Source organism: Emys orbicularis, chromosome 16, assembly GCF_028017835.1.
Source record: "Emys orbicularis isolate rEmyOrb1 chromosome 16, rEmyOrb1.hap1, whole genome shotgun sequence".
In the NCBI taxonomy this organism is placed as follows: domain Eukaryota; kingdom Metazoa; phylum Chordata; order Testudines; family Emydidae; genus Emys; species Emys orbicularis.
Genome location: NC_088698.1, coordinates 28,332,137 through 28,358,773, shown reverse-complemented (window position 1 = coordinate 28,358,773; position 26,637 = coordinate 28,332,137). Strand labels below are relative to the sequence as shown.

The 26,637-nt window shown below is 45.2% G+C and overlaps 1 protein-coding gene across 1 annotated transcript; it reads left to right on the top strand.

The window, feature by feature from the left end:
* The first annotated feature begins 60 nt into the window (after positions 1–60).
* On the top strand, positions 61–26,431 carry TMEM116 (transmembrane protein 116). The gene is made up of 11 exons (XM_065418021.1): positions 61–120; positions 761–807; positions 1,052–1,115; positions 4,980–5,111; positions 12,052–12,156; positions 21,750–21,799; positions 22,640–22,723; positions 22,811–22,949; positions 24,188–24,332; positions 24,469–24,542; positions 26,231–26,431. Exons 1-11 carry the CDS (start codon positions 61–63, stop codon positions 26,429–26,431), a joined length of 1,101 nt encoding a protein of 366 aa, XP_065274093.1.
* Positions 26,432–26,637: the final 206 nt, after the last annotated feature.

Here is a 26,637-nt window from a genome sequence, read left to right as displayed (position 1 = left end):
CAGGGGCTCCCGGCAGGAGCGCAGAGCTCAGTGCCCCGGGGAAGGGGCTGCCGGCGCCCGATGGCCCTCGCAGCGCAGGCGGCCGGGCTCAATGTCACCCGGCTGGACGGGGACTGGCAGGTGAGTGAGCGGGCGAGTCCCGGCCGGGGACTGCGGGTCGGGAGCCCCCAGGGAGCAGGGCCAGCTCCTGCGGCCCCGCCCGCCCCGTCCGTTCTCCCTAGCTAGCCATGGGATCTCACCATCTACCCAGCCAGCCTCTGCCCCCATCTGTCAGCTCAGCCAGCCGCTCCTCTGAGTGATCCTGCTGTCTCGATCCAATCCGCCTACCCCTCGGTCACCCTCTCTGTCCATCTCTGGCTTCACCTCCACTCTAGCAGAGCTTCTTCCTCTCTGCTAGCCTCCTTCTTTCTCGTCCCTGAGCCTCTCTCCAGCTTCTCCAGTCTTCCATCTGCTCTCCAGTCTCTATCCATTCAGCTAACGTCGCCTCTCCGTGATGCCAGGGCACCTTACATAACCTAAACTCTCAATAAAGGGAACCTGCTTAAGAGAAAGCTTGGGTAAATGCTGGCTCTCTCAGCTTTAAGGTACAAACATGGCTTTGAGTTTTCTCCTAGGCATCTCAGAGTTTGCACTGCCCCGCTGTACGTATCTGTGATCGAGTTTAGACAACTATTTAACCATTTTTATTACAGATAGAAAATGAGATTGCAGAGTAAGTTTACAGCTGCACTTAACACCTGCATTTTGTAATTCCCCCCAGGTTTACTCTGCTATAAAATGGATACAGTTTGTCATGGCCACTTTAAGGTACAGTATATTGTTTTAAACTAGTAAACAAATGTCAGGAATAACAGCCTCCCCTGCAGATTGCCTGCAGATTTAGTACTCCCTTTAAATCTCTTTAATTGGAACTCAAGAAAGTAATGTATTATTAATTATTGTTTTCTTATTAATAAGAATATAAAAAGAGAATAGCAACCCAATATACACAGAGCAAGTGAAACAAGATCCAAAGTAACGTTCTCAAACCAACCTGCTCTTTATTTCTCAGTGTTACAGGTTCCAGCTCAATTATTGCCTATGCTGTCTTTCAAAATGTAGTGAGATCCCCAGAGGTAAGGATTCTGCCTTTCAGTTTTTCAGTTTGAATGTTTGCTACCCTGAGGATAAATCATATTTTATGTAACAAAACAGATGTGTGGGCATGAGTTTTCCACTAGGAAGGCTTCGAATTTTTAGGCACATTCTCTTTTTATTATTAACAGAGTAAACCAACGGTTTAATGCTGCAGGGCAGATGAATAAACAAGTCATGGGCATGTTTTGCTGTAATTATATACAGCTTCATGAAGTGCATATGCCTTCAGTGTTTTTTAATCCTTCCCCATTACATGTATGTAAGTTAAATTGTGCCCATGTGGTCTGAGTCAAGAACTCCTTAGTTCCAATTCTTGCTCTGACACTGCTCTCCCTGGGCCTTGGGACAGTCACTTCACCTCTCAGACTGAGTGTTCCAGTCTGTTAAATGGAAACAAGAATAAAACGACTTCACGAGATGGAGGAAAAGGGGTTGTGAGGATTAACAGCTTATAGATGCACCGCAAAGGTTATAAGGGCTGAGTATTATTGAGTCAAATTCTGCATTCAGATACCCACATTCAACTCCCATTGACTTTAGTGGGGACCGTGCAACTATGTTTGAGAGCACAAATTGACCAAATATAATTACATGTAAAGCTATAAGCATTATCCTAACTGCAGCTGAACAAATGATTCACAACAAATAATTTTTTCATTGAATTTCATCTCTTTTTCTGGTGATTAACAGAAACCCTTAGATTTATTCATGATTCCAAAAGATGCATTAATTTATGCTTAGCATTTCTCCCAAATATGAATGGCCCCCAATATTTACTGCAAATATTTGAGATTCACATGGTTTAGTTGATTATGTATGTCACATGGTGTCTCTTTTCCCTGACTGGATGACCAGTGGAACTAACCAATAAAATGTAAATAGCAAATGATCCAATCAGAAATAATTTAAAATTCACTTACAATCAAAATGTTTGAATAACATTTGCTTTTCACAAGACTGTGCACTAATAAGACTCAAGAACTTCAATGTTTATGGAAAGGTGAGGGAGGCTGAATACACCTCTACCCCGATAGAACGCTGTCCTCGGGAGCCAAAAAATCGTACCGCGTTACAGGTGAAACTGCGTTATATCGAACTTGCTTTGATCCGCCAGAGCGCGCAGCCCGCCCCCCCGGAGTGCTGCTTTACCACGTTATATCCGAATTCGTGTTATATCGGGTCGCGTTATATCGGGGTAGAGGTGTAGTAATTTTCTGTCGTAAATTAGGTGAGCAGTACTTCTAAACTTGTATTCTGTTATAATTACATCAAAGTTTCTATTTCTGTATCTTCCTTATCTCCAAAGCATGTCACATCTTATGGGACCCTCACACCCAAAACTCCCATGGAACACAGTGTGTGTGGGCCAAGGAGTCCATTGCAAACTTAGAGGACTTATTCTGACAAAATGGGGGACTTTTATCCACAGAGAGAAGACAGGGCCTCAGTGTTTAAGATCTCGTAGAAAGAGCCCACCCAATACACAGAGTAAACTGCCTGGAACTCCATTGATTTACCTTGGAAGAATGAGGGCTGGGTCACCCCTGCTAGGATTTGAGGAAGTGGCTCTAGGGAGCCCAGGTATTTCAACCCGGATGTCTAGAGGTGATTAGACCATCCCATCTGTGTCAGAAAGTGTCTTATTTCAAGAACTGTGATGGAGCTAGTTTGGTTACATAAGAACACAGCACTGGTAACTGTGTCTCAGGCTTTGAGACTTGTATTCTGCCTAGAATGGTAGTTGATTCCTGATGCTTCAGAGGAAGCCGAGTACCTCAATACACTCCCACTCTTACTCACGCCCACCATGCACCTGACCAGTTATGCAACTCTGTCAATGAAGGGCATAGGCTGAATCCTTCCTGATGCGTGCTATGATCAGATTATTCCCTGATTCATGATATTTAAAGAGTAACATTTTTAAAAGAAAGGTTTATTTCCCCGTTATTGAGAAGTATGGGAATCATAGATACTTATCTTTCCACACTAGAACTTGCAGCTGAATGCCTAATTGTTGAAACATATTTTCTGGATCTACAGAATCCAGAAAACTCTCAGCATTAACTAAACCATGTTTAAAGGCATGACATGTTAATGAAAGAATTTCCCATTTTGTGATAAAGAAAAAACAGGGTGACTCAAAAATATAAACAGGGTCTAACCCTGGAGCACTTGTGGATGCACCATTGAAGATACAAGGATTTCTTATGCAAGCAGATGTGCTCCCCAGCCCAGTCTGAACATATATAATAACGGCTACGCATTTTGTCCAGCTAACCAGAAGTTCTAAACCATTACATTTCTTTACATTCCCTTCCTCCAGTTTATAAACAATTTGGCTTTTCTTCCTGAAAGAACTGGCTTGCCTTCCACTTTAACAACAGCGTCACCTACTTCTCCAACTTCCTTATATATGCCTGTACCTAAATAACCCACTAGATAAACAGTTGGGTTTCGCTACACTTGTACAGACCTGCATCACCTGTTCACTCATTACAATTGGTCATCTACCTTCTTCCAGGGTTGTTCATTTTTAATATACTCATAGTAACAACCATACAGAGAATTCTAGTCTGCTGTATATCCACTGCTTGGTTCTGCATGGAGAAATGTGTGCAAGTGTTTTAAAAAATGTTTTAAGAGGGATTAATAAATACAATGAACCTGATGATGGAAACTAGCTCAAGATATTTAGTTAGCAATAAAAGGTTTGATTCACTGATTTACTGGGGTGACAGGTAATGTATGGTGCTAATAAAAATAAAGATCTTGAGATAGACGTTTGGTTTCTCAGACACTGTATAAAACGGAGGTGCTTAGAGTGCCCCCTGAAGGAAAAATATGCCCTAGAAAGAGCTTAAACAGAATCCACGCCCACTCTCTATCTGTAACTACAGAGTAAGGACAAAACAACCTGCTGGCAGATTTTTATTGTTGCTGAACTAACTAAATCAACAAGCCATTACTCTTCATCTCTCAGGAAAGAGAAAAGTTCAAGCAAATATTGTGATAATGCACATTTATTTTTCATTGAAGGACAATGTCTGGTCAAATTCAGCCCACAATGTAGGTTCTATAAAATAAATAATGTTTCCCAAAGCTAAGCCCTATATAAATGTTTGCATGTTTTGTTTAGTTTTAAAAATTCCTATAGAAAAAAAGGCTAAATTTTTCACTCCTGGATGCTGAAAGTTAGGCACTGAAATCCACATTTAGACACCTAGATAACTGGCCTGGTTTTCAGAGTGGCTGACCGCCCACAGCTCCCACTGTCAATGAAAACGTGGTCATCATTTTAAACAAGTAAATCTTTCCCTGCAGTGTTTACAACTCAAATACAGTGGTCTTGTGCCAGTGCATGAGAACTTGAAATTGGCTAGAAACTGACCACAAGCTAACTAAAGTGGTATTCCATTTTCCAAGCTGTGCTATGTACTAGGGAAACAGACATACCCATAGACAGAAAAATGTAGGATTTTTCAAAATACTTCAGCGTTTGTCACCACGGATGTTACTAATAACACAGCAAAGGAAATCTATTTTATTAAATCATAGGATTTTGAATCTTCAGAGCCAGATTTGGTGCAGCTCTCAGGTTCTTGGGCAGTTGCTAATGTGGCCCTGGCCCATGATCATTAAATCTTGGTGCTCCTGGTGTAACCATCTCCCGAGTGCACAAATCAGTCCATTTTCCTTGTGTAGGGATAGCAGCATTCTTAGGCTGGCTTGGCATGAAAGTATATCAGGAAAAGAAGGGTGAAAATGAAACCCTTGTTGTAGCTGACCATTGTGGGACTATGTACAATATTCACCAAGCCGAATGATCAATTCAACTTTTCTAGGTGCGCCCTCTGTTCTACCTGAGCCTCTCTGACCTGTTTCTGGGCATGTGCTGGCTCATTGGGGCTCTTCTCTCTACCACACCAACCACAAATCAAGATGTTGTCTGCTATAATCTTCAAACAACTGGTCAGGTGAGTAACTCTGGGTTATCAGCTTGTGATGTGAGGTTGCTTTGCACAGAATTATGTCATGAGCTGGTCTAGCGGTTAGAGCACAGGACTGGGAGTTAGGCGGCCCTGGGCTCTGATCCTGGCTCTGACACTGACTTGCTGATTGACCTTAATAGGTAAGATCTCTGTGTCTTATCTGTAAAATGAGGATAATTGTACAGACCTACCTTACAAAGGTAAAGTCTATTAGAGACAGAGAGTAACTTTGTTACTTAGGGTTGCTATGCGGAGTGTTCAGTTGTCTATGTTAAATGAGTTGGTCTCGTCTCTTGTTGAGCAGGTACCCAAGGCTATCTCTGTGACTAATGTACTGCTGTATTTCCACACTCCTCCTTCCTGTAAAAGAACAAACAAACTCTGGTATTCCCATTGGGACCAGCCCTGTAAATCTTACTCCCATGAGTAGCCCCCATGGGATCCGCTCCTGTTACCCTTATACCAATAGTCTCCCAAGCAGTCCCATTGGATTACTCTGTCTGTGGGCTGCTGGGCTCATGGTAAGCTCAGCCTGATGCCCTGAAGGTCAGCTGTGTGTCCTATTCTGTGCTGAATTCATGTGCAGGGGCCTCAGTGAAGTGGAATCATTTTCCTGACAGTTCTTTTTGTCTCGTTGGGTTGCCGCTGCATCATTAGGGTTCCTCCTGTCAGAGTCGATTTGTAGACGTCTGAAGCATGGCAGGTAATGACTGCAGGGAGAGGAAATGTGTGAGGGGCTGCAAGCGGGACACTGTGGCAGTAGCAAAAGCTCAGTGCAGAAACCCATTACCCTCCAATGGCTATAGGGCTTTGGAATGCCTTGTGCTGTAAAGAGGGGAGAATATTTAGGAAGCCATTTGCATTTAGGACTTTGGGGCTATTTAAAAGCAGGCCAAATTGAAGATGAACTGTATTCTGGGCCGAAGGAGCTTAGCTGGGAAATACAGTTCAGCCTCTTAGCATGACAAACCCTGCCTCTGTCTTCATGGCCAGGGAAGTCCCCAGATGCAGAGGAGCTGATGTGCTTCTACTCCATGGAGCGGGGGGGGATGCAAAGATTTGGGTGGCTGCACATGGGGTGCTCACGCCTATGTGCCAGAGACCCCATTCTATGGGAGCCACCAGCACACTGGATTTGGGGCTGGGGAAGGGGAAGGACTGGTTGATCTGTCACTTCATAGATCCAAGGCCATTCACCCAGTGGAGAGGGAGCATGCTGGTTGTGAAGGCCACTGTACTCGAGAGGCAGGAGTGGTGGTCATGAAGTTCTTCACTGCCTGGGATTGATAAATCCTTCCTCTCTGCCCCCTGAGGAGCTTCCAGTTCACAGCCTGGCTTGCGTCAGCATTAAGCCAAAGAATTTCACATACAATAATTAAGTCTCACACTGGCCCAGGAATCTCTACATTGTGTGCCAATTCCATCAGTAATTGATGGAAATCAATTTACCCATCACTCCAATGTGGTGGAATATGGCAGCTGGTTCACAGCACATAGCCACGCATGGCCACAGTGGTAAGGTGAGAAGTGAAGAGGACTGATATCCCATTGAAACTACAGGGAGAATTTAGAGAGGCAGCTTTTAATTACTTGAACTTCAGTTTGGCCAAGGCACAGCTATTACCACCACCGCTCTTACAAGTAATGTCATGGGCTCTCTGGCCACAAGCAGCCAGGAGCTCAGTTTTATGTCTAATTTGGAATATTGACTAATCGGCTTTAAAAAAACAACCTACAAAGGCTGAAAACTCTAAAGCTACTGTTTTGTCATCCCCAGCAGTGTCCATTAAAGTGAGGTCCCCCTCTGGGTGTGCACCCTCGAACAGGACAAGGCAATGTACCGAAGAGCGCACTGTAGGGAGCAGTGTTACGTTGGCCCCTGGGGTAGTGGAGAAAATTATCTAATAGGTTTTCTCTTCTTTAATTCCTATATTGCAGTCCAGACTTGAATCAGGTTTGTTCTGGTGTGTAGGCCACACATTTTCCATGTAGGCTACCAGGAAACCTCCCACCCCACTCCGTCAAGCCAAGCTGGAAATGGCTTTTTGCATGTTGTAGAGAGGGCAGGAAGGTAACTTAATGTACAGCAGGTGAGAGCGCTCACATTGTTTTGTATTTGGTTGTCGGGTTACTGTGGCATAGTTTTGCGTCGGTTTTTTTTAAACATCAGTACACATGGGTAATTCTTATTACTCATGACACCAAGTACTGTACTTAGGTAGCAGCTATTCCACTTGGAGCTTATCTCTGATCTCTCTAGCTCCTCTTATGCTGCTGTAAAAACAATGATATACATTCACCTTGAGCCTGGAGGTAAGGAACAAAAGGTTTGTATGCAATTTGGCCATTAGGGAAGGCATGGCGATGACCCCTTGCCAATGAGGATATAGTCTACTTGGGGGTTATACAAGGAGAATGAGCTGGGGCAGAGAAGTGACTATATGGGAAGATTCACTAGGCGTGTGGCTGCAGGGAGCTTGCAGGACAGAAGTCACTTCACAGGCCACATATGCAAGTATCCATCGGAACACTATCATGAGGCCATGGTTCTTATTGGTCAGACATGGCTCAAAGAGGTCAGGGGATTAGGTTGTCGTGGCATATACTTCTCCGGAGAGTGACAATGTCTGCCATTTGTCTGGTTCTGTTTACTCCAGACTACTTTGGGAAAGGTTGGAATGCATGTTGGCCTGGCGTCAGAGCGCTGTATTGCGTCACAGGAGATGTGGGTTTGGCAATGACTTCAGAGACGCCTCCCTTCTTGACCGAAGTGCAGTGAAGGAGACTGTGTGCTCGAGGCAATGCTCTGTCACCACTGCATTCAGGGGACGGCACACTGCCTCCCTGGTTTGTGGCAAAGCAGCTTGGGGGCATCTGCAAGAGGCTGGAGGAAACGGAGCCTAAAAGGGTAGCTGCAAAATGAGGGAACTTGACGTTCCTTTGGAGCATAAAGTCTTGGCCACTGCTGGAGGCAGGACACTGGACTACACGGACCTGCAAGGTACAGCGTGTCCTGTGTCCCTATGAGAGAGACCCATCAGCACCTGCCTTTGTCCCAACCTGAGAGACGGCAATAAGTGAGCTCCTGCTGAGATGTTTATGCTACCGCTGCCAGCTCCTGAATGCAGTGAGTGTGAGTGAATCCATTACCCTGATCTCTCATGGTTACCCAAGCACATATAGCCAGTGAAGGGGGCTACAGGGGACTCACTAGCCCCTTAGACTGTTCCCAGGTAAGGACAAAGGCAGTCCCTCTCTGATGTGAGGGTGCTAGGTCTGGCAGATCCAACTCGCACTCTGGCAAGATCCTTTTCTGCTATTTACTCTAGGACAGAATTAAAACAACTTGAGTGCTTACCATAGCAACCCCTGCCTCACTTGGGTCTTGTGATAAGATACAGGGCAGGGAGGAGGCGGGATGAGAACTCAGGCACATATGAGACAGGTTGAGCAGCACCTCAGCAGGCCACACGTGAGCTGTAAACTAATTAAATGAATAAACCTCCCCCCTTCCCTGTCCTGGGTTCAAGAATCTCACAGATACTGCATTTCATAGACGTGCAGCAAATAACAATGACACTCCTTCTGTCAGAATGTTCCTTTGGGCACTGATTAATGTTTGTAAAGTGCCACGAGGGGCTGGAGATGGGCAAGAGACTGTTATTTATTAGTGTTCTTAGATTAAGTGCAAAGGGAAAGCAGTGCAAGGTCCCTTCTGCTGCCCCACCATGTGGCATGGAGGGACGACCTCAAGAGGAAAGAAGGCAGTTTAGACTGCCTGGCGCATTCAGTCTTTGGCATCTCTGCTGAGAAGCAGGAGCTCAATTCGTGCCAGTTGTGGTGGTGGTTTGTGCTGTGTGGGCACTAAAGCCAGACTGAGACCGCACACACTTCATCATATCAACCACTGAACAGTTGTCAGATGGTAACAACATTTTCAGTCATGACTAACCTGTACTGGATTATTCATTTTTCAGTGGTGCTCATCATTCTGAGGCCCTGACCCTCAAATGTGTTTAGCCACTCAACTCCCATGGATTTCAGTGGGAGATAGGTACTTAAATACAGTTGAGGTTTTAGGCCTGAGCTCCTCAAACATTAATAGTTTTCCCTCACAACATTCCGTGAGATAGAGACGTATTATCCCCATTGTCCCTGTTTATGTTTTCAGACAAAGACAAGCATCATAATTCCACTCCGCTTTACCCGTGGCGCTCATAGAATTTCTACTACTTTCTTAAATGGAAGACAATACAAGTCATAGCTCCTTTCCCCAAATGCAGGGCCAAGTTCATCCCTGGCATAACGCCACTGCGGTCAGTGGAGTTACAATTGGAGTCAATGGATGATTCACCAGAGATGAGTTTGGCCCAGGCTTTTTGTTTTATTTCCTCTTCCTTGACAATTTCCTCCACTTCAGTCCCCAGCACTTAGCTGAACAAATGAAATTAAAAAGTAACATATTTTCTCCTCTGCTGTCCCTTTCCGGTCGTAACTCTTGATTCCATGCTACAAAACACCGAGAGGATGACATGCTGTAATTACGCACTTCATCTACAGTTTCCCCAATTAAATGCTAATGACCTAATAACATTCTGGTAGATTCCACTCTGTTTGGCTCGCACAATGGAAAATCGCAAAATGATTATAAGTAGCGACTGAAGAGGGATAAACAAAGGGCTCCTGCTTTCTCCTACGCTCCAGCTTTATTTCTGTAGGCCAGGCCCTGATGGGGACCATGGCCTTAGGCCTGCAGGATTATCCCCAATGCCAGAAGCTGAAGATAGGAAGCTAGAAGAGCAGGGCTGTTTTCATGGCTCTACCAATGACTCAATGAGAAGCCTTGGCTAAGTGTGTGCGCCTTAGCGCCCTCATCTGTACGATGGGGGTAATAACATTGACCTAGCTCTACGGGGGCTGGGAGGCAGATAAGAAGTCAAATGAGTTATGTTTGTAGAGTGCTTTGAGAGCCTCCCATGGAAGGCACCGAGAAGGGCAATGGTTCCTTATTAAAAATCCTATAATGAGCCGGAGAGTCATTGCAATATACTTTACTGCAAAGCAGTCGTCACTTTTCTTGACCTTCTTAGCAATGGCTAAGAACATTTGTGGCCTCAGTGAGTATGTCTACACAACAAAGAAAAAACCAATGGCTGGCCCATGCCAGCTGACTCTGGCTCCTGGGGCCCAGGCTGCGGGGCTGTTTTATTGCGGTGTAGACTTCCAGGTTCAGGCTGGATCCCGAGCTCTAGGGCCCTGCCACCCCACAGGGTCCTAGAGCCTGGGCCACAGTCCAAGCTTAGACATCTACACAGCAATGAAACAGCCCTAAATCCAGAGCCCCACACGCCTGAGTCGACTGGGCCAGCTGTGGGTGACTAGTTGCCGTGTAGACATATCCAGTGAAGCAAGAAACCCAGTGTCTCTTACCTCATCAGTAGTCTCCCATGATGAGGTGACATGAGGATTGCCAATGGGTGACACCAGGATTGACACTGAGTCCTCTTCACCTCAGTCAAGCAGGAGGTAGTCAATCCAGATGAAGGATTTTCTCATCCAGTTCCTCCTCCCACTCTGCCATGCATGCTCATGCTTCCCTAGTTGAGAACTTCCAGGGAAAAAAATTGTGGTTCGCCTACACTAGTTGGACACCCAGTCACTTGTCTGAACCTGGTTGCCACTGGGGTGTCCTGGATGGGCACCCATCCAGACATTGCCATGATGTCACAGCAAACAATGTAAGAGAAATTTCTTTTTCCAGTTGCCCAGAACTTCCTCAAACAAATTCTTTTTGTGTTCAGATTTTCTATGCTTGGTCTCAGTCCAAAGGTGATTCTCAGAGGTGGCGGGGCTGGAAAACACCTCAGACCAAATAGCTCTAGATTTCTTATTTCTCTCTCGCGCATTCTCCATTGCTGCTGTCTTCCTTAAATGCACTATGGTTTGTTATTCTCACCAATTCAAGGGAAGCTAACAGTGTGGCCAGATCAGCATAATGGAAGCAAATTTAGCCGCAGAGTCTGTGTTGTCTCCTGAGAGAGACAGCACAGAGGGCACAGCCTAGGGGGATGAGGACCAAGATAGCTTTAAGCCATCTTTGGACCGTCTCGATTTTGGACTGCTGTGGGGGTCAGACTGGTCCCTGACGTAAGCGCTGGGGGCTGCTCTAATTTAAGGCAGCATTCCCACAGTTGCCTATGAGCTGTGCCATGGTGCTGGATGCTATGGGCATGCTCCCTTCTGATCCCAGCTCCATCCCCGCCATATTTGCCGATTCCATGGGTGCTCCGGGGCTGGAGCACCCACAGAAAAAATATGGTGGGTGTTCAGCATGATCAGCTGTTCAGCTGTGTTCAGAAGGTGCTGGGGGAGGGGGAGGAGCAGGAGAAGGAAGAGGCGGGGTGAGGGCTTGAGGGAAGGGGTGGAGTGGGGGCGGGGTGGGAAGAGGCGAGGCCTGGGGAAGAGTGGGGGTCGAACACCCCCTGGGAACGGAGGAAGTTGATGTCTATGCCCCCAGCTTAGCCCCTTCACTGGGGCCTGTGAAGGAGGCAGTGCTGGGTTGCCTACTTCAGCCCTGTGCTGCTCCAGGAAATTCTCCCCCAGCCGTTTGTGTCTCCTTTACTGCCGCTGGAGCAGCATACGAGCTCAGGAGACGGGCCAGAATCAGCCTCTTAATTTTTGGCATGTCCTGATTTCTGTATCTAGCTCGCCAGGCATTTCTGCCATGCTCAGCACTATGATAGCTGAGCACCTACTGAGTGCTTTTATATTTCACCTTAAACTCTCTCAGGTCTCGTTTTTATAGCTTGTCCAGTGTAGTTTTGTCACGTGCTCTGGGTTCATTGGAGATGAAAGGAGCTAAGGTGCTATAGAAAGCGCAAATGATTACTGATGGAATAAAATATGGCCTGTTTTTATTTTTCAGATCTTTTATGTAGCCTCTTTTCTGTACACTGTCAACTATACCTGGCATCTGTACGTGGATTTAAAGGTGAAATACAATCAGAACCTGTACAGCATGTCCCCTCTGGTGAGTGCCACCTTGGCAGTTTTTCATATTATTATATGTTAAGAACTAACACTGTGCTCGGTGCTGTACAAGCATAAACATAACAGCAATTCTCGCCATAAGGAGCTCACAATCTAAGGCCCTGATCCTGCAGCTGATTCTGTGTGGGTTGGTGCCTGTGCCCATGCAGAGCCATTGAAGTCAACAGGGGCTACTCGTGGATCTGCTTTTGTGTTCTGATTGTAGGACTAGGCCTGAAAGTCCAAAACAGAGAAGACAAGTTGCACAGTAAGTCTCAGGAGGAAAGAATAACTGGGAGGGCCAGATCTCTTAAAGTCAGTGGAACTCCACTATTGACACCAGCTGAGCATCTGGCCCTGAGTGGTTTATTATTGTCACTAACCCACTTCTGGTGGACATTGCAGAAGAAACAAATCTCAAGGAGGGATTTGCAGGAAAAGGATGTGGCTTGACAAGCCAGAATTGTGGGGAGGCAGTCCGGGCATGAGCAGCATGGAAAAAGGCTCAAAGATGGACCTTAATGCCCTTGTGTTTCAGTTTCCACAGCTCTAAAATGGGGATAATACTTACTGAGTATCTCACAGGAGTGTGGTAAAGCTCCATTCATGAATGTCTGTGAAGTGCTTTAAGAGTGTCAGGTGAGCGGTGCGATGGAAGTGAGCTGGCATTTAAAGTACTATTCATACTTGGAGCAGGACAGATTAGCTCTGTGGAGAAGGGGTCCCTACTATCGTCATTAGCCTTTAAAAATGGCTCTTCAAGATCAAGTGTAATCTTTGGGAGCGAAGGACAAGGAAACAGTCCTCAGAAAAACACACTTTGAGTACAGGCTAAACAAACACTTCACACACCCTGTGACCAAACTCAATCTTTTCAGAGCAGTTTCCTCGTTGTTCGCACCTGACTAAACTCTGAGCAGCTTCTATCTCTCTGAGAATTCCTCTTGACGTATTGCTGCAGAACAACAAGCTCTTTATACACTTATACAGCTCATCCCAATGAACACACTGGCTAAATTTCTGCATATCATTCCTCTTCCCAATCGAGAAGTCACATAGACGACACCCTGCACATCAGAGAGTTAAATTCCTCAGATGGCTCCCGTTCTGCGTGTCTGTTGGGGAGCAGCAGACTTGATAGATTAAAATGCACTTTTGAGAACTTCCATTCTTAGATTTTGGATCAGCTCACGAGGGCGATATTTTCCTTTCTTCACTAGTCCCTACTTTCAGATCCAAATTTCTTTTCAGATTTTTTATTTCTAATAATGAGCCGCCCAAACTCTGGAGTGTGTGAAACTTAGTTCTGAGTGTTGTGACTTGAGACCATCTCTAGTCCTTCTGTGCTTAGCTGTCACATCTCTCTTTATTTCAGATTTAGGGCTCAATCCATGTGGACAACTCTGGCCTCACTAACACTAATAAACCATCTTAACCTAAGGGCCTCTTTTGCCTAAAAACCCCAAGAGCTCCATCTTGTCCCTTCTTCCCTGTCTACATGCATCTGGAAAAGACAGATTCAGAGGATGTGACATATCCAGGGCACAATCTGCACTGATGAACAGCTGTGTCACCTCAGCTCTCTGACCTGGGGTGCCTTTTACACTACTTTGCTGTGGTAGCTACCACTCCTGGTCTGCTCACACAGCCTCCAGGATGTAAATTATTCCCAGTGATATTGTGAGTGCTGCAGCCAGCCACTCTTGATTTACAGTGCAGAGTGATGCAAGTGAATTCCCAGTCCCGGGCTTTCCCCAGAAATGTACGACTTGTAGTGCCCAGCTCCCTCCTGGACATTGTTAATAGAAAACGATATGCACAAACCCTGTTATCCCAAATGGAGTTTCCCAAACACTTCAGTTCAAACACACTGGTTTAAATAAAACAATAAAACAAGTTTATTAACTGCAAAAAGAGAGATTTTAAGTGAATACAAGTAATGAGGCATAAAAGTCAGAATTGGTTACAGGAAAAATAAAAGTGAAATGCAGCTAATGCCTAACTTAACAAATAAGAATGAATTCAAAGCAAAGTCTCCCCCAGCACACGTTTCAGCAGTCCTACTGGCTGAACTTCCTTCAGTCAGGATCCCTCCCCCAGTCCAATGCTGCTTCCTTTGTTCGTCGACTGTTGTGGATGCCATGGGCAGAGAGAAAGGGAGACACCATTTGACCTTTTTACACCTGGCTGAGGCATCATCTTGTCCTTTGTCTCTGGGGAGCTGGTTTGGCTGCTCCACAGACTTGGTACCTTTCTTAGTAACACCATACAGTGAAATCTTATAACTTTACATACAGTGTGCCACGCATACTTTATCAGGACAATATTGGCCAGCAAGTTACGAGTTTTCCAATAATACCTCACAAGGCACACTTGCACAAATATAATTATAATAGTGTGCAAGGGGTGAATACAGGGGTACAGACAGTCACACCTCCCCCCTAACAAAGCTGCAAGAGGGTTAGCCCCTGGAGGCAGCAGGTCAGGAGCATCTTTCCTGGACAGGGCATCTGCCACCATGTTTTCCTTAACCTTTATATGCACAATTTCCATATCAAATTCTTGCTGTATAAGGCTCCAGCCTAGATGCTTGGAATTTGAGCCTTTAGTTTTGTTTAACCAGATTAATAGTGAATGATCTGTTAGGACCCTGAACTTTCTGTTAAAAAAGATAGGGCCTTAATTGCTTGACTGCCCACACTATGGCATAGCATTCCTTTTCTAAGACAGAATAATTCTGTTCAGTGGGTGTCAATTTTTTGCTTAAGAAAGCAACTGGGTGCTTCTTATTCTCCCGTTTACATCAGCACAGCACCTAGACAGTGGTCACCAACAGGTCGATTGCGATCTCCAGCGGCAGTGCAGTGTGGCTGCCTAAGGCTACCCTGCCCCCCACACCACTCCCGGAAGCGGCCACTGCAGCCCCGTGGCCCCAGGGATGCGGGGGGAAAGGGGTCGCCCTCCGCATGCGCTGCTCCTGCCTGCAAGCACCGCACCTGCAGCTCCCATTGGCTGGGAGAGCTGTGGGGGCAGTGCTTGCAGAGAGGGGCAGCGCGTGGAGCCACATGCCCCCCGCTCTCCCCATCCCAAGGGCCTCAGGGGTGTGTTGGCCCCCTCCGGGAGTGGTGTAGGGGCGGGGTAGGCAGGGAGCCTGCCTTAGCCTCGCTGCACCCGCTGCCGACCGGGAGCCACTGAAGGTAAGTGCTGCCCGGTGGGAGGCTGCACCCCAACCCCCATCTCTGAGCCCCCTTCCAGAGCCAGCACCCCATACCCCCTCCTGCACCCCAAGCCCCAGCCCTGAATTCCCTCCCAGAACCAGCACCCCATACGCCCTCCTACACCCCAACACTCTGCCCCAGCCCGGAGTCCCCTCCTGCATCTAAACTCCCTCCTAGAGCTTGCACCCCTCACCCCCTCCTGCACCCCAACCAGGGCCGGCTCCAGGCACCAGCCCAGCAAGCAGGTGCTTGGGGCGGCCAACGGAGAGGGGCAGCACGTCCGGCTCTTCTGCGGCAATTCGGCGGCGGGTCCCTCACTCCCTCTGGGAGCGAAGGACCCGCCGCCGAATTGCCGCCGAAGACTGAAGTGGCGGCGGTAGAGCAGATCGCGATCGCGGCATTTTTTTTTTTCCCCACTTTTTTTCTTTTTGCTGCTTGGGGCGGCAAAAATCCTGGAGCCGGCCCTGACCCCAACCCCCTGCCCCAGGCTCAGCCCAGAGCCCCCTCTCGCACTGCAAACCCCTCAGCCCCTCCCGAACCCCAACCCCTTGCCCCAGCCCAGTGAAAGTGAATGAGGGTAGGGGAGAGTGAGCAATGGAGATGGGGGGGATGGAGTGAGCAGGACAGGGCTTTGGGGAAAGGGCGGGGCCTCAGGGAAGGGGTGGGGTAGATCCTGAGTTGTCCTTAGATTCAAAAAGTGATCTTGGGCGTAAAAAAGTCGGAGACCACTGACCTAGACCAACGCCTAATGCATCTGCACATGGTTCAAACATTTTGTCAAAATCTGGACTAGCTAGAACAGACTTTTCAGACAAGCTTTTCTTTACCTTATCAAATCCTTCCTGGCATGCCTTCGTCCAAATGACCTTGTTGGGTTTAGTCTTTTTACATAGATCAGTGCTTGCAGATACAAAGTCACTGAACCTGCACACAAACCTTCTGTAATAGTTTACTAGACCTATGAAAGATTGGCCCTGTTTCTTGGTAGAGACATAGGCCTATTTACAATGGCTTCAACTTTTAAGGGATCGGGATATTTGACCTCCCTCTTCCCAGTGTCCCAAAAAAGGGACTTTGGCTGCTCCAATTTTACACGTGGAGGCTTTTATGGGTAGGCCAGCCTCTTTGAGTTTTGACAGCACAATTTCCAAGTGTTTTTTGTGATCAGCCCAAGGGTTGCTAAACTGCGGTGTCATCCACCTATGCCCTTGCAAAGTTCTGTAAACCATTTAACACATGGTTGATCAGCCTCAGAAAGGTGGTTCCAGCATTAATTGAACCAAACGGTAACATTGTGAACTCATAGACTCCTATATCAGTGATGAAAGCAGATTTTTTTTCTGTGCATCCGTATCTAAAGGAATCTGCCAATAATCATGAGTCAGCTATTTAGCTTTGCTTAAAATGTCCAGCATATCATCAGTTCTAGGCATGGGATATTCATCTGGTACTGTAACCGCATTGTTACAGTGCTGTTTTTCTTAAGGAGGAAGATCACAGGTGATGCTCAAGAGCTGTCAGACTCTTTAATTACTCTTAGGTCTAACATGCTTTATATTTCTGCACAACTTTGTTCTTGAATCTTGCCAGTGGCCCTGTAGGGTCTGCTGTGAGGTGGCTGTGGTCCTTCTGTGATGATCTTGTGAGTTAGCAAGTGTGTCTTCCCTGGCTTGTTAGAAAACACTTCTTTTTGTTTTTGCAGCACTGCCAATACCTCTGCCTTTTCAACTGGTGTTAATGCACTGCAGATATCAATGCTTTCCAGAGCTGAGTCAGTTTGGCATTCAGCCATCAGATTAATGAGGTTGCCTCAGTTTCCCCTACTCTGCAGCAGATCATGTTTACCATGGCTTCCATATTGTGATAGGCTTTAAGTCTGTTTACATGTACTAGTTGTAGGACAGCATCACCATGAGGCTTTTTAATATATGAATCTACATTTACCACTTCTGTCACCTCAAAGGGTCCTTCCCAATAATTTTGCATTTTGTACTTTTTCACAAGACTTAATACCAACACAAAATCTCCTATATCAAAGGAGTGTTTACAAGTATTTTTATCATAACACACTTTTTGTTTGGATTGCCTGTCGTTGAGGTTAGTTTGAATAATACCCATCACGTCTTTTAACTCCTTTCTGAGCCTTTGTACATATTCAGTTACTGTCTCTTCCTTTACCTCAGTGTCCCCTTTCCAGGAGTCTCTGATGAGATCTAGGGGTCCCCTCACCTTCCTTCCATATCGGAGATCAAATAGGGAGAACCCCTTTGATTCTTGAGGTACCTCCCTATAAGCAAACAGCAAAAATGGTAATAATTCATCCTAATTTTGAACACATTTGTATACATTCCCAGCATGGATTTTAGGGTCCCACTGGTTTCTGGGTGATATGAGGCAGCTTTTAGTTGTTTCACCCCACATCATTTCCATAGCTCACTGAATAGCTGAGACATGAAATATGTCCCATGGTCAGATAAAATCTCTTTAGGGAAACCCACTCTGCTAAGGATAGTGAAAAGGGCTCTTGCTACAGATTCTGCCTCAGTGTTAGACAGAGCTACTGCTTCAGGATATCTAGTGGCAAAATCCACCATCACCAAGATATATTTATTCCCTCTGCAGATAGGACGTGGCATAGGGCTAGGGTTGCTATCCCTCCAGGATTGTCCTGGAGTCTCCAGGAATTAAAGATTAATTTTAAATTAAAGATTATGTCATGTGATGAAATCTCCAGGAATTCGTCCAACCAAAGTTGGCAACCCTACATAGGGCCCACAATGTCCATTGCTACCCTCAGAAATGCTTCTTGTATTACAGGCAAGGCGTATAGAGGAAATTTCTGGGGTCCTGCAGGTCTTTACCTTTTTTGACTTAATTCACAAGACCTGCAGTAATTCCTCACATCATTCTGTATTCCTGGCCAGAACAATTTTTTCTTTAACCTGTCATAGGTTCTCTGTGCCCCAAAGTGACCAGAAAAAGGATAGTAATGTGCTAACAACATTAATTCCTCATGGTACTGGGTGTGCACAGTCAATAGGGATACTACCCAGCACTCCTACAGTCAAATCACCTTCTAAACCTTCCCATTCCACATGCACCTTAGCTAAAGGTACAGGAATCTTATGTCCACCCACTGCCAGAAGCTCCACCTTTTGGTTATGTAACATGTCCGTCTTTTGGAGCATGCTTTCCTTGACCAGAGCAATCTGTGCACCAGTGTCTCTCCACCCTATGCACTCTGTTATTCACGCTGGCAACCTTGATAAATTCCATATCTACCCCTCTGGGTCAGCCCTCACAAAACTCATTGTATAACCTGGGAGTGCCTCTGGCGCTCCTGTGTTAAGAACAGCTGCATTAACATGGGTTGGATGGGGCTTAGTGTCTTTTAGCTCAGGGCACTGATTTCTCAGGTGCTCAGTGGAGTTACACTGGAAACACCTTTTTGGACCCTCCCACTTCACAGGAGTTTTGTGATGGGGATTTGCAGGGGGGGAACAATTCTGGGGGGAGTGGGAGGGAGGGAGGTTGAGGGCGTAGGCCCCCAACCACCCTCCTTCTTCGCAGGGGTAAAACAGGATCCCCCTTTACACTGGATTTGGGCCCCTCCTTCTGTGGCTTGTGCTCATTGGATATCTAGGTTCATACAAATGCATCAGCCACATTAGCCATTTCTAATACAGATTTTAAAGATTTGTCCTACAGGCAATTGCTCACATCTTCATTGCATATACTTAAGAAATGTTCTTGAGCAAAGAGATCAGCTAATTGGCCATAATCCTCAGCCCCTTTTCCCTTTTCTCATTTTCTCACTAGGTCACACAGCTTATAAGCATATTCACTATGACTCATGCCGGTACCCTTTTTCAGATTTCTAAAATTCAACCTATACACTTCAGGAGTAATTTGAAATCTATGCAAAACAGCTTTCCTAAATTCAGAATATTTCAAAGCTTGCTGAACTGGCATTTCATTAAAGACATTGAAAACTTTACCAGACAGTTTTGCAATCAGTGTGGGGACTTTCTTGTCCTCAGGAATATTATGAACCTCGCATAGCATTTCAAAAGTGGTGAGATAACCTGAGGGCCTCTTTTGCCCACAGACCCCAACAGCTCCATCTTGTCTCTTTTTCCCTGCCTACATGCGTCTGGAAAAGACAGACTCAGGGGATGTGACATTCCCAGGGCACAATCTGGACGGATGAACAGCTGAGTCACCTCAGCTCTCTAACCTGTGGTGCCTTGTACACTGCTAGTGTAGACAAAGCCTCAGGAACACCATACAGTGAAATCTTATAACTTTACATACAGTGTTGCCACACATATTTTATCAGGATGTTATAGACCAGTGAGTTATGAGTTTTCCAATGATAGTGCACAAGGCATACTTGCACAAAGATTATTATAATAGTGTGCAAGGGGTGAATACAGGGACACAGACTGTCACGGGGGAAGAGGAAGGAGTGATACCAGTTAAATTCCTGATCTTAAAGGGGAAAGCATGCTGTGTGCTACTGTATTCATGGCTATGTGCCTCAGTTTTCTCAACTATAAAATGGGAATGATGATCCATGACTGCAGCACAGGATTGTGTTGTATTTTTGCAGAGTGGGATAATTCTACCCTTTCCTAAAGGCAAATTGGTGCCAGCACCCACAATACATCTCCCAGCGAGTAGAGTCTCCAACAGGCAGAATTGTTTGTGCTTCTCTTCAGAGCTTCATTACACTTCTGCAGGACTGTGCCAAGTTATGCTGCACAAAATAAATAAGCTACATGCAAAGATCTCATCAAAAGTTTGTTACTTTTCCAGTTTGCTTCTGAAAACTGGAATCCTCTAGCTTTGGAGGAGAAGCATTCAATAAATTGGTGGAAGAAGCAGCTGCACAACCCCCCAGGTTAATTTCCATTGCATCGTGCACTCCCCAGTGCATTGTGCACCCTTCAGTTTGACTCAATAAAAAGTTCTTTGCCATGAGCCCACACTGGGAAAATACCTCCTCATCTTGTAAGCGTGGCCAAAGAAAGGTGTGACCTAGTGATCTGAACACAGTTCTGAGAGCCAGGAGCAGCTGATTTCAAATAGTTACCTACCTCTGGTATGGTCTGATATGGAGATTAATGAATGTTTAAAGCATTTTGATCTTATAAAGTTCTCTAAGTCTTATTATGTATAACTCCCTTCTGTTTTGGGCAAGTACCCAGTCATGGAAATAAAGGGGAATTTGGTTCAGAGTATGTTGAGTATTAAAAACTGACTCATTCCCCAAAGGAGGAAAATGTTAGTCCACATACAATGAGCAGCTCTAATTTGTTTTCTGGCCCTTTTCATGGATTCTCATACTAATATTTATTACAGCATCTGGTAAACATATACTCATAGCTGTCTCTGGAACACCAGAGTGTCATAGGCTTCCCAAGGAAGACAGCATCAAGACTAAACATGCATCCATGTTTCTTGTCCTTTCCTTAATGTGACCTGATAAACTGACAAATGAGGGACAAATCTTCAGGTGGCAGGAAAGTCACGTGTTGGTTAGTCGGTGAAAGTTGGTCGAGCAAAATTCCCGTTGATTTCACTGGGGCCATGATGTAGTCCGGGGAATGAGTATTCGATGGTGTGGTTTACATGCCAGCAGGATGAAAGGCTGGGCCTGTAGCAGGAGAAAACAACTAAGGCAGGAGATGTAGGAAGCTTTAAAATAAAGCACCCCTCAGCTCTGTCATACACGCACCTGATTGTGGTTTTTCCTGGTGCAATCCTGCCTTCCATTTCTCCCCTTCAATTTACACTCACTGGTACAATTGATGCTCATTTACGGCTGTGTAATTTAACCCATTATTTTTGTCACTCACCTCAGAATTTGGCCCATTTTCTCTGTAACATTTTTCAGAGCAGTCAGAGTTCTCTGACAGCCACACAGTCGTATCCCCCTCCTCGGGTGGCTTTTCTGGAGGAAAATGACTACATGAGAATCATACCTGGAGAGGAGTGCAGGAGTTTCTGTGAGAGACTAGAGCTCTCAGCAAGCCAAAATGTTGACCTTTGAATTTATACTAGTAATCTGGGTACTTTCCCTCCAGTAATCCCTCAAGACTAGGGTTGCTAACCCTCCAGGATTGTCCTGGAGTCTCCAAGAAGTATAGATTAATCTTTAATTAAAGATTATGTCATGTGATGAAACATCCAGGAATATGTCCAAACAAAATTGGCAACCTTACTCAAGACTGGCATTGTATCCCTACTGAGAATTCGTGCACTGAGCTATTCAGAATTCCTGTTTTGATGAGCCTGGCTGAAATGTAACTAAATGATGGTTGCACTGAAATATAAGGAATGATCGTTTAACTAAGCGTTTTCATCTTTACAGGTTTTAGATCATGCAAATCGCATTGGCCGAATAGCAACAATTTTGTCCAGGTAGGCCTTAGTTCTCTCTGACAGTGTTAGATGTTTATAATAAACTTGAGTGTTTTAGACCCAAACTATTCTTTATTTAGAAACAAATCTTATTCAAACTTGACTGTGTTTCCTGTAACTTGGTAATCATGGTATTCTGGGCTTACAAAACTCAAAGAGCCAGATCCTCAGCTATAAATTGTTTGATCTCCATTCAAGTTAGCTATAATGACTCAGACTGCAATGAGCCAATTTTTACGAGCACATGAGAGAGTGTGTGCGTGGGTATATATATATACACATCTTCCCTCCAGAGCATGGAATCAGGACTTTGCTCACCAGTGTGTCATTGGCCTCATGGTGCCAGCAGCTAATGGAGATTCCCCCTTCGGAGGATCAAGGTCGTATTTTCACTGTCACCATGAAGTTCAAGTGGCCATGATATGCGACATGGTAACAGTCACTAAACCTTGGGTTGCCACGAATTTGTTACTGTTGTCCCTTACCTATCTAACAATGATTAATTAATGGTTCTAAAGTTCTTTGAGGACATAAAGCATTATTGATACTAACAGTAGTATGTTGAGATGATATCATGTTCTTTTGAGATGGTCAATAATAGAATCTGAAAACACATTGAGACAAATTCTGCTCTCAGCTAACCAGGTACAATTCCTTCCATTACCCGTGGCCCATTCTTTATGCCACACAGAAGCTATAGGCTATAACACTTGAGTGCTAGAAAAATACTGTTTCAGGCTGTTCTCCATAAAAAGCAAAACGACCTCTCAATAGAGACAGAAGAGAGGGCAAGTATAGGAGGGCAGTTGTAACTGAGCTATTGTCCTTTTTTCCCCTCAGCGTCATCCCTTTCTTATTAATGGTTCCTGTGTTTTGTCTGGGCAACAGCAATGATTGCTACCAGAACTTCAGCCAGAACAACGGGTAAGCTGCAACCCACCTCTGAGAGCGCCCTGCTTCCTCTGAGACTGATGAAAGTAAACACTCAGGCTGTCCCCTTTCTGACTGCAGGTGTCTCCTGATGCACACAGAAACGGCCATGCTCACTGGCCAACTGCAAGCCCATGGTGTCTCTGTTTGTTCTGTGATATATTTCTATGGAGTTGGAGTCTTCCTGGTCTCCTTCCTGATCAGCTTCATAGCCATTATGGTAAGAAATATTGTCCTTGTCCCTCAAACAGTGAGTTGCAAGGATGATAGTGACTGACATTTATACAGAGATGGTCCCTAAACCACTTTAAAATCACTGATGGACCATATCAGCAGTCCCTAGATTCACCCCCTTGAATAGAGGAACCTGGGCACTGCCACTTTTCCTCTCTGTACCTCAGTTTCTCCATCTATAAAATGGGATAGTGATACTGACCTCCTTTGTAAAGCGCTTTGAGATCTGCTGATGAAAGGCTCTATATAAGAACTAGGCATTGTTGTTTTTATTATTTTGGGCCAGGCCTTTGCTTGACCAGGCATTTTCTTTTCCTTTCTCCTGTTCTCCTCTGAGGCTGGGTAGTATTGCTTCTCTCTGTGGGTAGTTATAAACTAATGTTGGTTTTTGTGTGTGATGTGCCTAGATGCCAGGGTGAGGGGCAGAATATAAATTATTAAAATAAATGCATGTTTTATTTAGTTTGTGTGTGACTGTCCCTTTCCCACTGAATATCTGTAGAAGTTCCACCCAAAAAAACATAGCCCTCTGTGGGCACATGAATTATTCCACCCACCTCTGAAATGCCCCTTCCTCTGAGGTGGAAGGCAGCAACTATTTAACAGCACACAACAACATTATACAACAGTATAAGGCAGGAAGTGAAGAAGAATATTGAATCCAACTGATAATACAGGCAGAATGTATGATTTAGAATTGGGTCAGGATACCAGGGTTAACACATGTCCCAGAGGGTATTTAATGACTGCAAGTGGTCAGGACTTCAATCTTGCATCTCATACAGAAGAGGGATAATTTGTTTTAAAACATGTTAAGAGTGATTCATTGTTTCCTGGAGTCCAGCTATATTATCTGCTGCTACACTAGCTAGAATACAAATCATAATTGGAATCAACTCTCATGCATTAAAACATAAATCAACCACAACTTCTCTCATAGATGAGTTATGACATTAATTGTCCATTATACTGTCTTCAGAAGTGTGTTACTGGCCACTGCTGATGGCAGGATACCAGACTAAATGGACCCTTGCTCTGATCTGGCACTGCAGTGTCTATTTTCCAGATATTTCTTAGATTAAATAAGTACCACATGAAGAACAACCAATGAACAGTATACTAGTGCTTTGAGGCACTAGATGAATACTTCTTAAATCAGCCAGTACATGAGACACAAGGAATCATACAGTTGCATTTAAGTAATCAATGCATTTTCTTTTCTAGGTTCTTCTCATCCAAGCCCGAGCTTTGTACAAAAGGTTCATAAACTCAACAGGATTCCTGGGTGATCAACAGTGGGCAATGATAAAGATAGTGGAACAACAAGTGGTTTTCTACCCTATCGCTTTCTTCTGTTGTTGGGGCCCAGGTTAGTAGAGAGTTAGGTTACTTCTGCCAGGTTCTAAACCTCGTGTTCTGACCACTAGGCATAGGGAGAGAGGTAGTAATAGTAACTGGAAAGAATGAAGGATAAAGCAATATCATTTTTTCAATCCCTTTCACAGCCGTCCTCCTCGGAATAGTGAAGTTGACTGTTTCAGTGAACAGCAGAATCTGCATGGCTCTTTATATTCTACAGGTAAAACCCTCCAGGCTGAAATCTCTTATTAGAACTTCTCTTCTCTTCTTTGTCAGACATGTGAGCTTTTGGTTGGTTCTGTACTCCAACAGGAAATGTACAGTCTGCTTCCACCCACACAGACAGTGCCCAGATGAGCTTGTGTCTGATTTATGGATGGAATTGAGGAAGGCTCTTTGTAGTTGTCCTTATGTTTGTTTTTTACGTGCTTTTTAAGGTCACAAGAACGAAAATAAGTAAGAGCTAGTCTCCTCTATTAGGAGCCCTATTAGGGCTTCTAGGTGCTGGAAACACTGTGAGAAGATCAGATCTTATGTTATTCTGGTCCATAAATGGAGTCCTAAGGCATTAAAAACCCTGGTGGAACAGGTCAAATGCAGACCCTGAGATAAAGAACTTTATTTGGGTCCCCTTGAATACTGCTGTTTGGGTTTCTACAGAACCTGAATGCATAACCTTGGTTTGTGATACTGTTAACCAGGAGTTTTCTCTTGATGCCACTGAAGCTGCAGTTAGCAGTGGGCACTAAAAAATTCCTAAATTCATCTGTCACACTGGGATGTAGACAGATCCAAAACTCAAAGAAAAACGGAGGCACAGTTTTATGAACAGACAAAGGTGCAAACTGTTGAATCTCTTAGGGCCAGATATTGATTAGCTTACATTTCTGTAGTGCTTTTCTTCCCCTTAGGACTCCCCAAAGCATTTTGCAAACTTCACTCCGATACACAAACTATACCCAGGGATCATTTCCCCTCCCACTGAATGGCAGCTGCCCCTGAGGTAGAACCCAGCAGCTGTTTCCTAGCCCAGAACATCACCACACTGCAGTTGAGGCCAGGAAGACATGAAGAATCCTGTCTCCAACTGAAAGAGCAGAGAAAATGCAGGGAGACAAAATGATTACCCTGACATTTGGCCAGGACATCAGAGTTAACAATAATCCTTTTGTGAAAAGAACCAGTGGGGGTTTTATAACCATGAGTGGTCAGGACCTTGGTTTGGCATCTCACTCAAAAGATAGCAACTCCAGCAGCACAGCATTCCCCTCGCACCACACAGGGGTCAATACTGCCTCAGAGGGAAGAGGGCCAGCTACTGAATCATAAATATCATTTTCTGCAGCAGCCTGTGGTTTCCTCATCTAAGCACCGAACAAACTCGATTACACTGAGTTTGGTGAGAGCTCAAAGTGGAATGGCTACAGACAGATTTTGAAACTGGCCTTGACCATGGCACATAAACTCCAGGGTGGCTGCCAACAAGCATCTGCTGTGGAATGGAGCTTCTACCTACCTATTTGTGCCCACACAGGTTGTGGGCACAGTCTTTGAGGGCACTTTGAAAACAGGACAGGTGGAAGGATCCTGCACAGATTCCAAAAGGTCGTGTCCGTGTGCTGAAGCACACTTAAAGCTTGATCCGAAGCCTGTCAAGTCAGTGGGAGTTCTGATTCATTCCAATTTCAAGGAAATACTGTTTTTCCTTGGAAATGTATCCTTCTATGAGTTAACTGAATCCAGTAACAGAACTGCAGCTCTGAGTCTAGTACAGACCCTGGCCCAATGGGCATGGTGAAACCTAGGGATTAGAAGTTAACCAAACCTGATGTGCAGGAAGCTGCATAGGGTAGGGTTATATCCTATGCTGTGTGGAAAGAGAGATTTACGCTCTGGGTTCTCTCCTAGGCTCTAACAGCAGCTTCCCAGGGGCTCCTAAACTGCATCGTTTATGGGTGGACCCAGCACATGTTCCGCTGCATGAAACGCAATGCTTGCCGTGACATCGACACGCAGACACCTCTCTTACGTTCCCAGAAGAAGTACTATGCCAGCACGTTCCCCACCAGCACCCAGGCAGCAGCTGTAGCTACATCCACGGTGTTGTGACAATTCTCTGCCCAGAAGGAATGGGCAGCATGTTGCCAGGCCCGGTCATGTCTGTGAGACATCAGCCAGAGCTATTCTGCTGATTTTCTTGTTTGGAACTGTTTTGTCAGTAACACGTGCAGAGTTAGGCTGGAAAAACCTGAGCACATCTAGCTGGAGATCAGCTGTTTCACGGAAGATCATTATTTATTTTATAGTTTTTTATG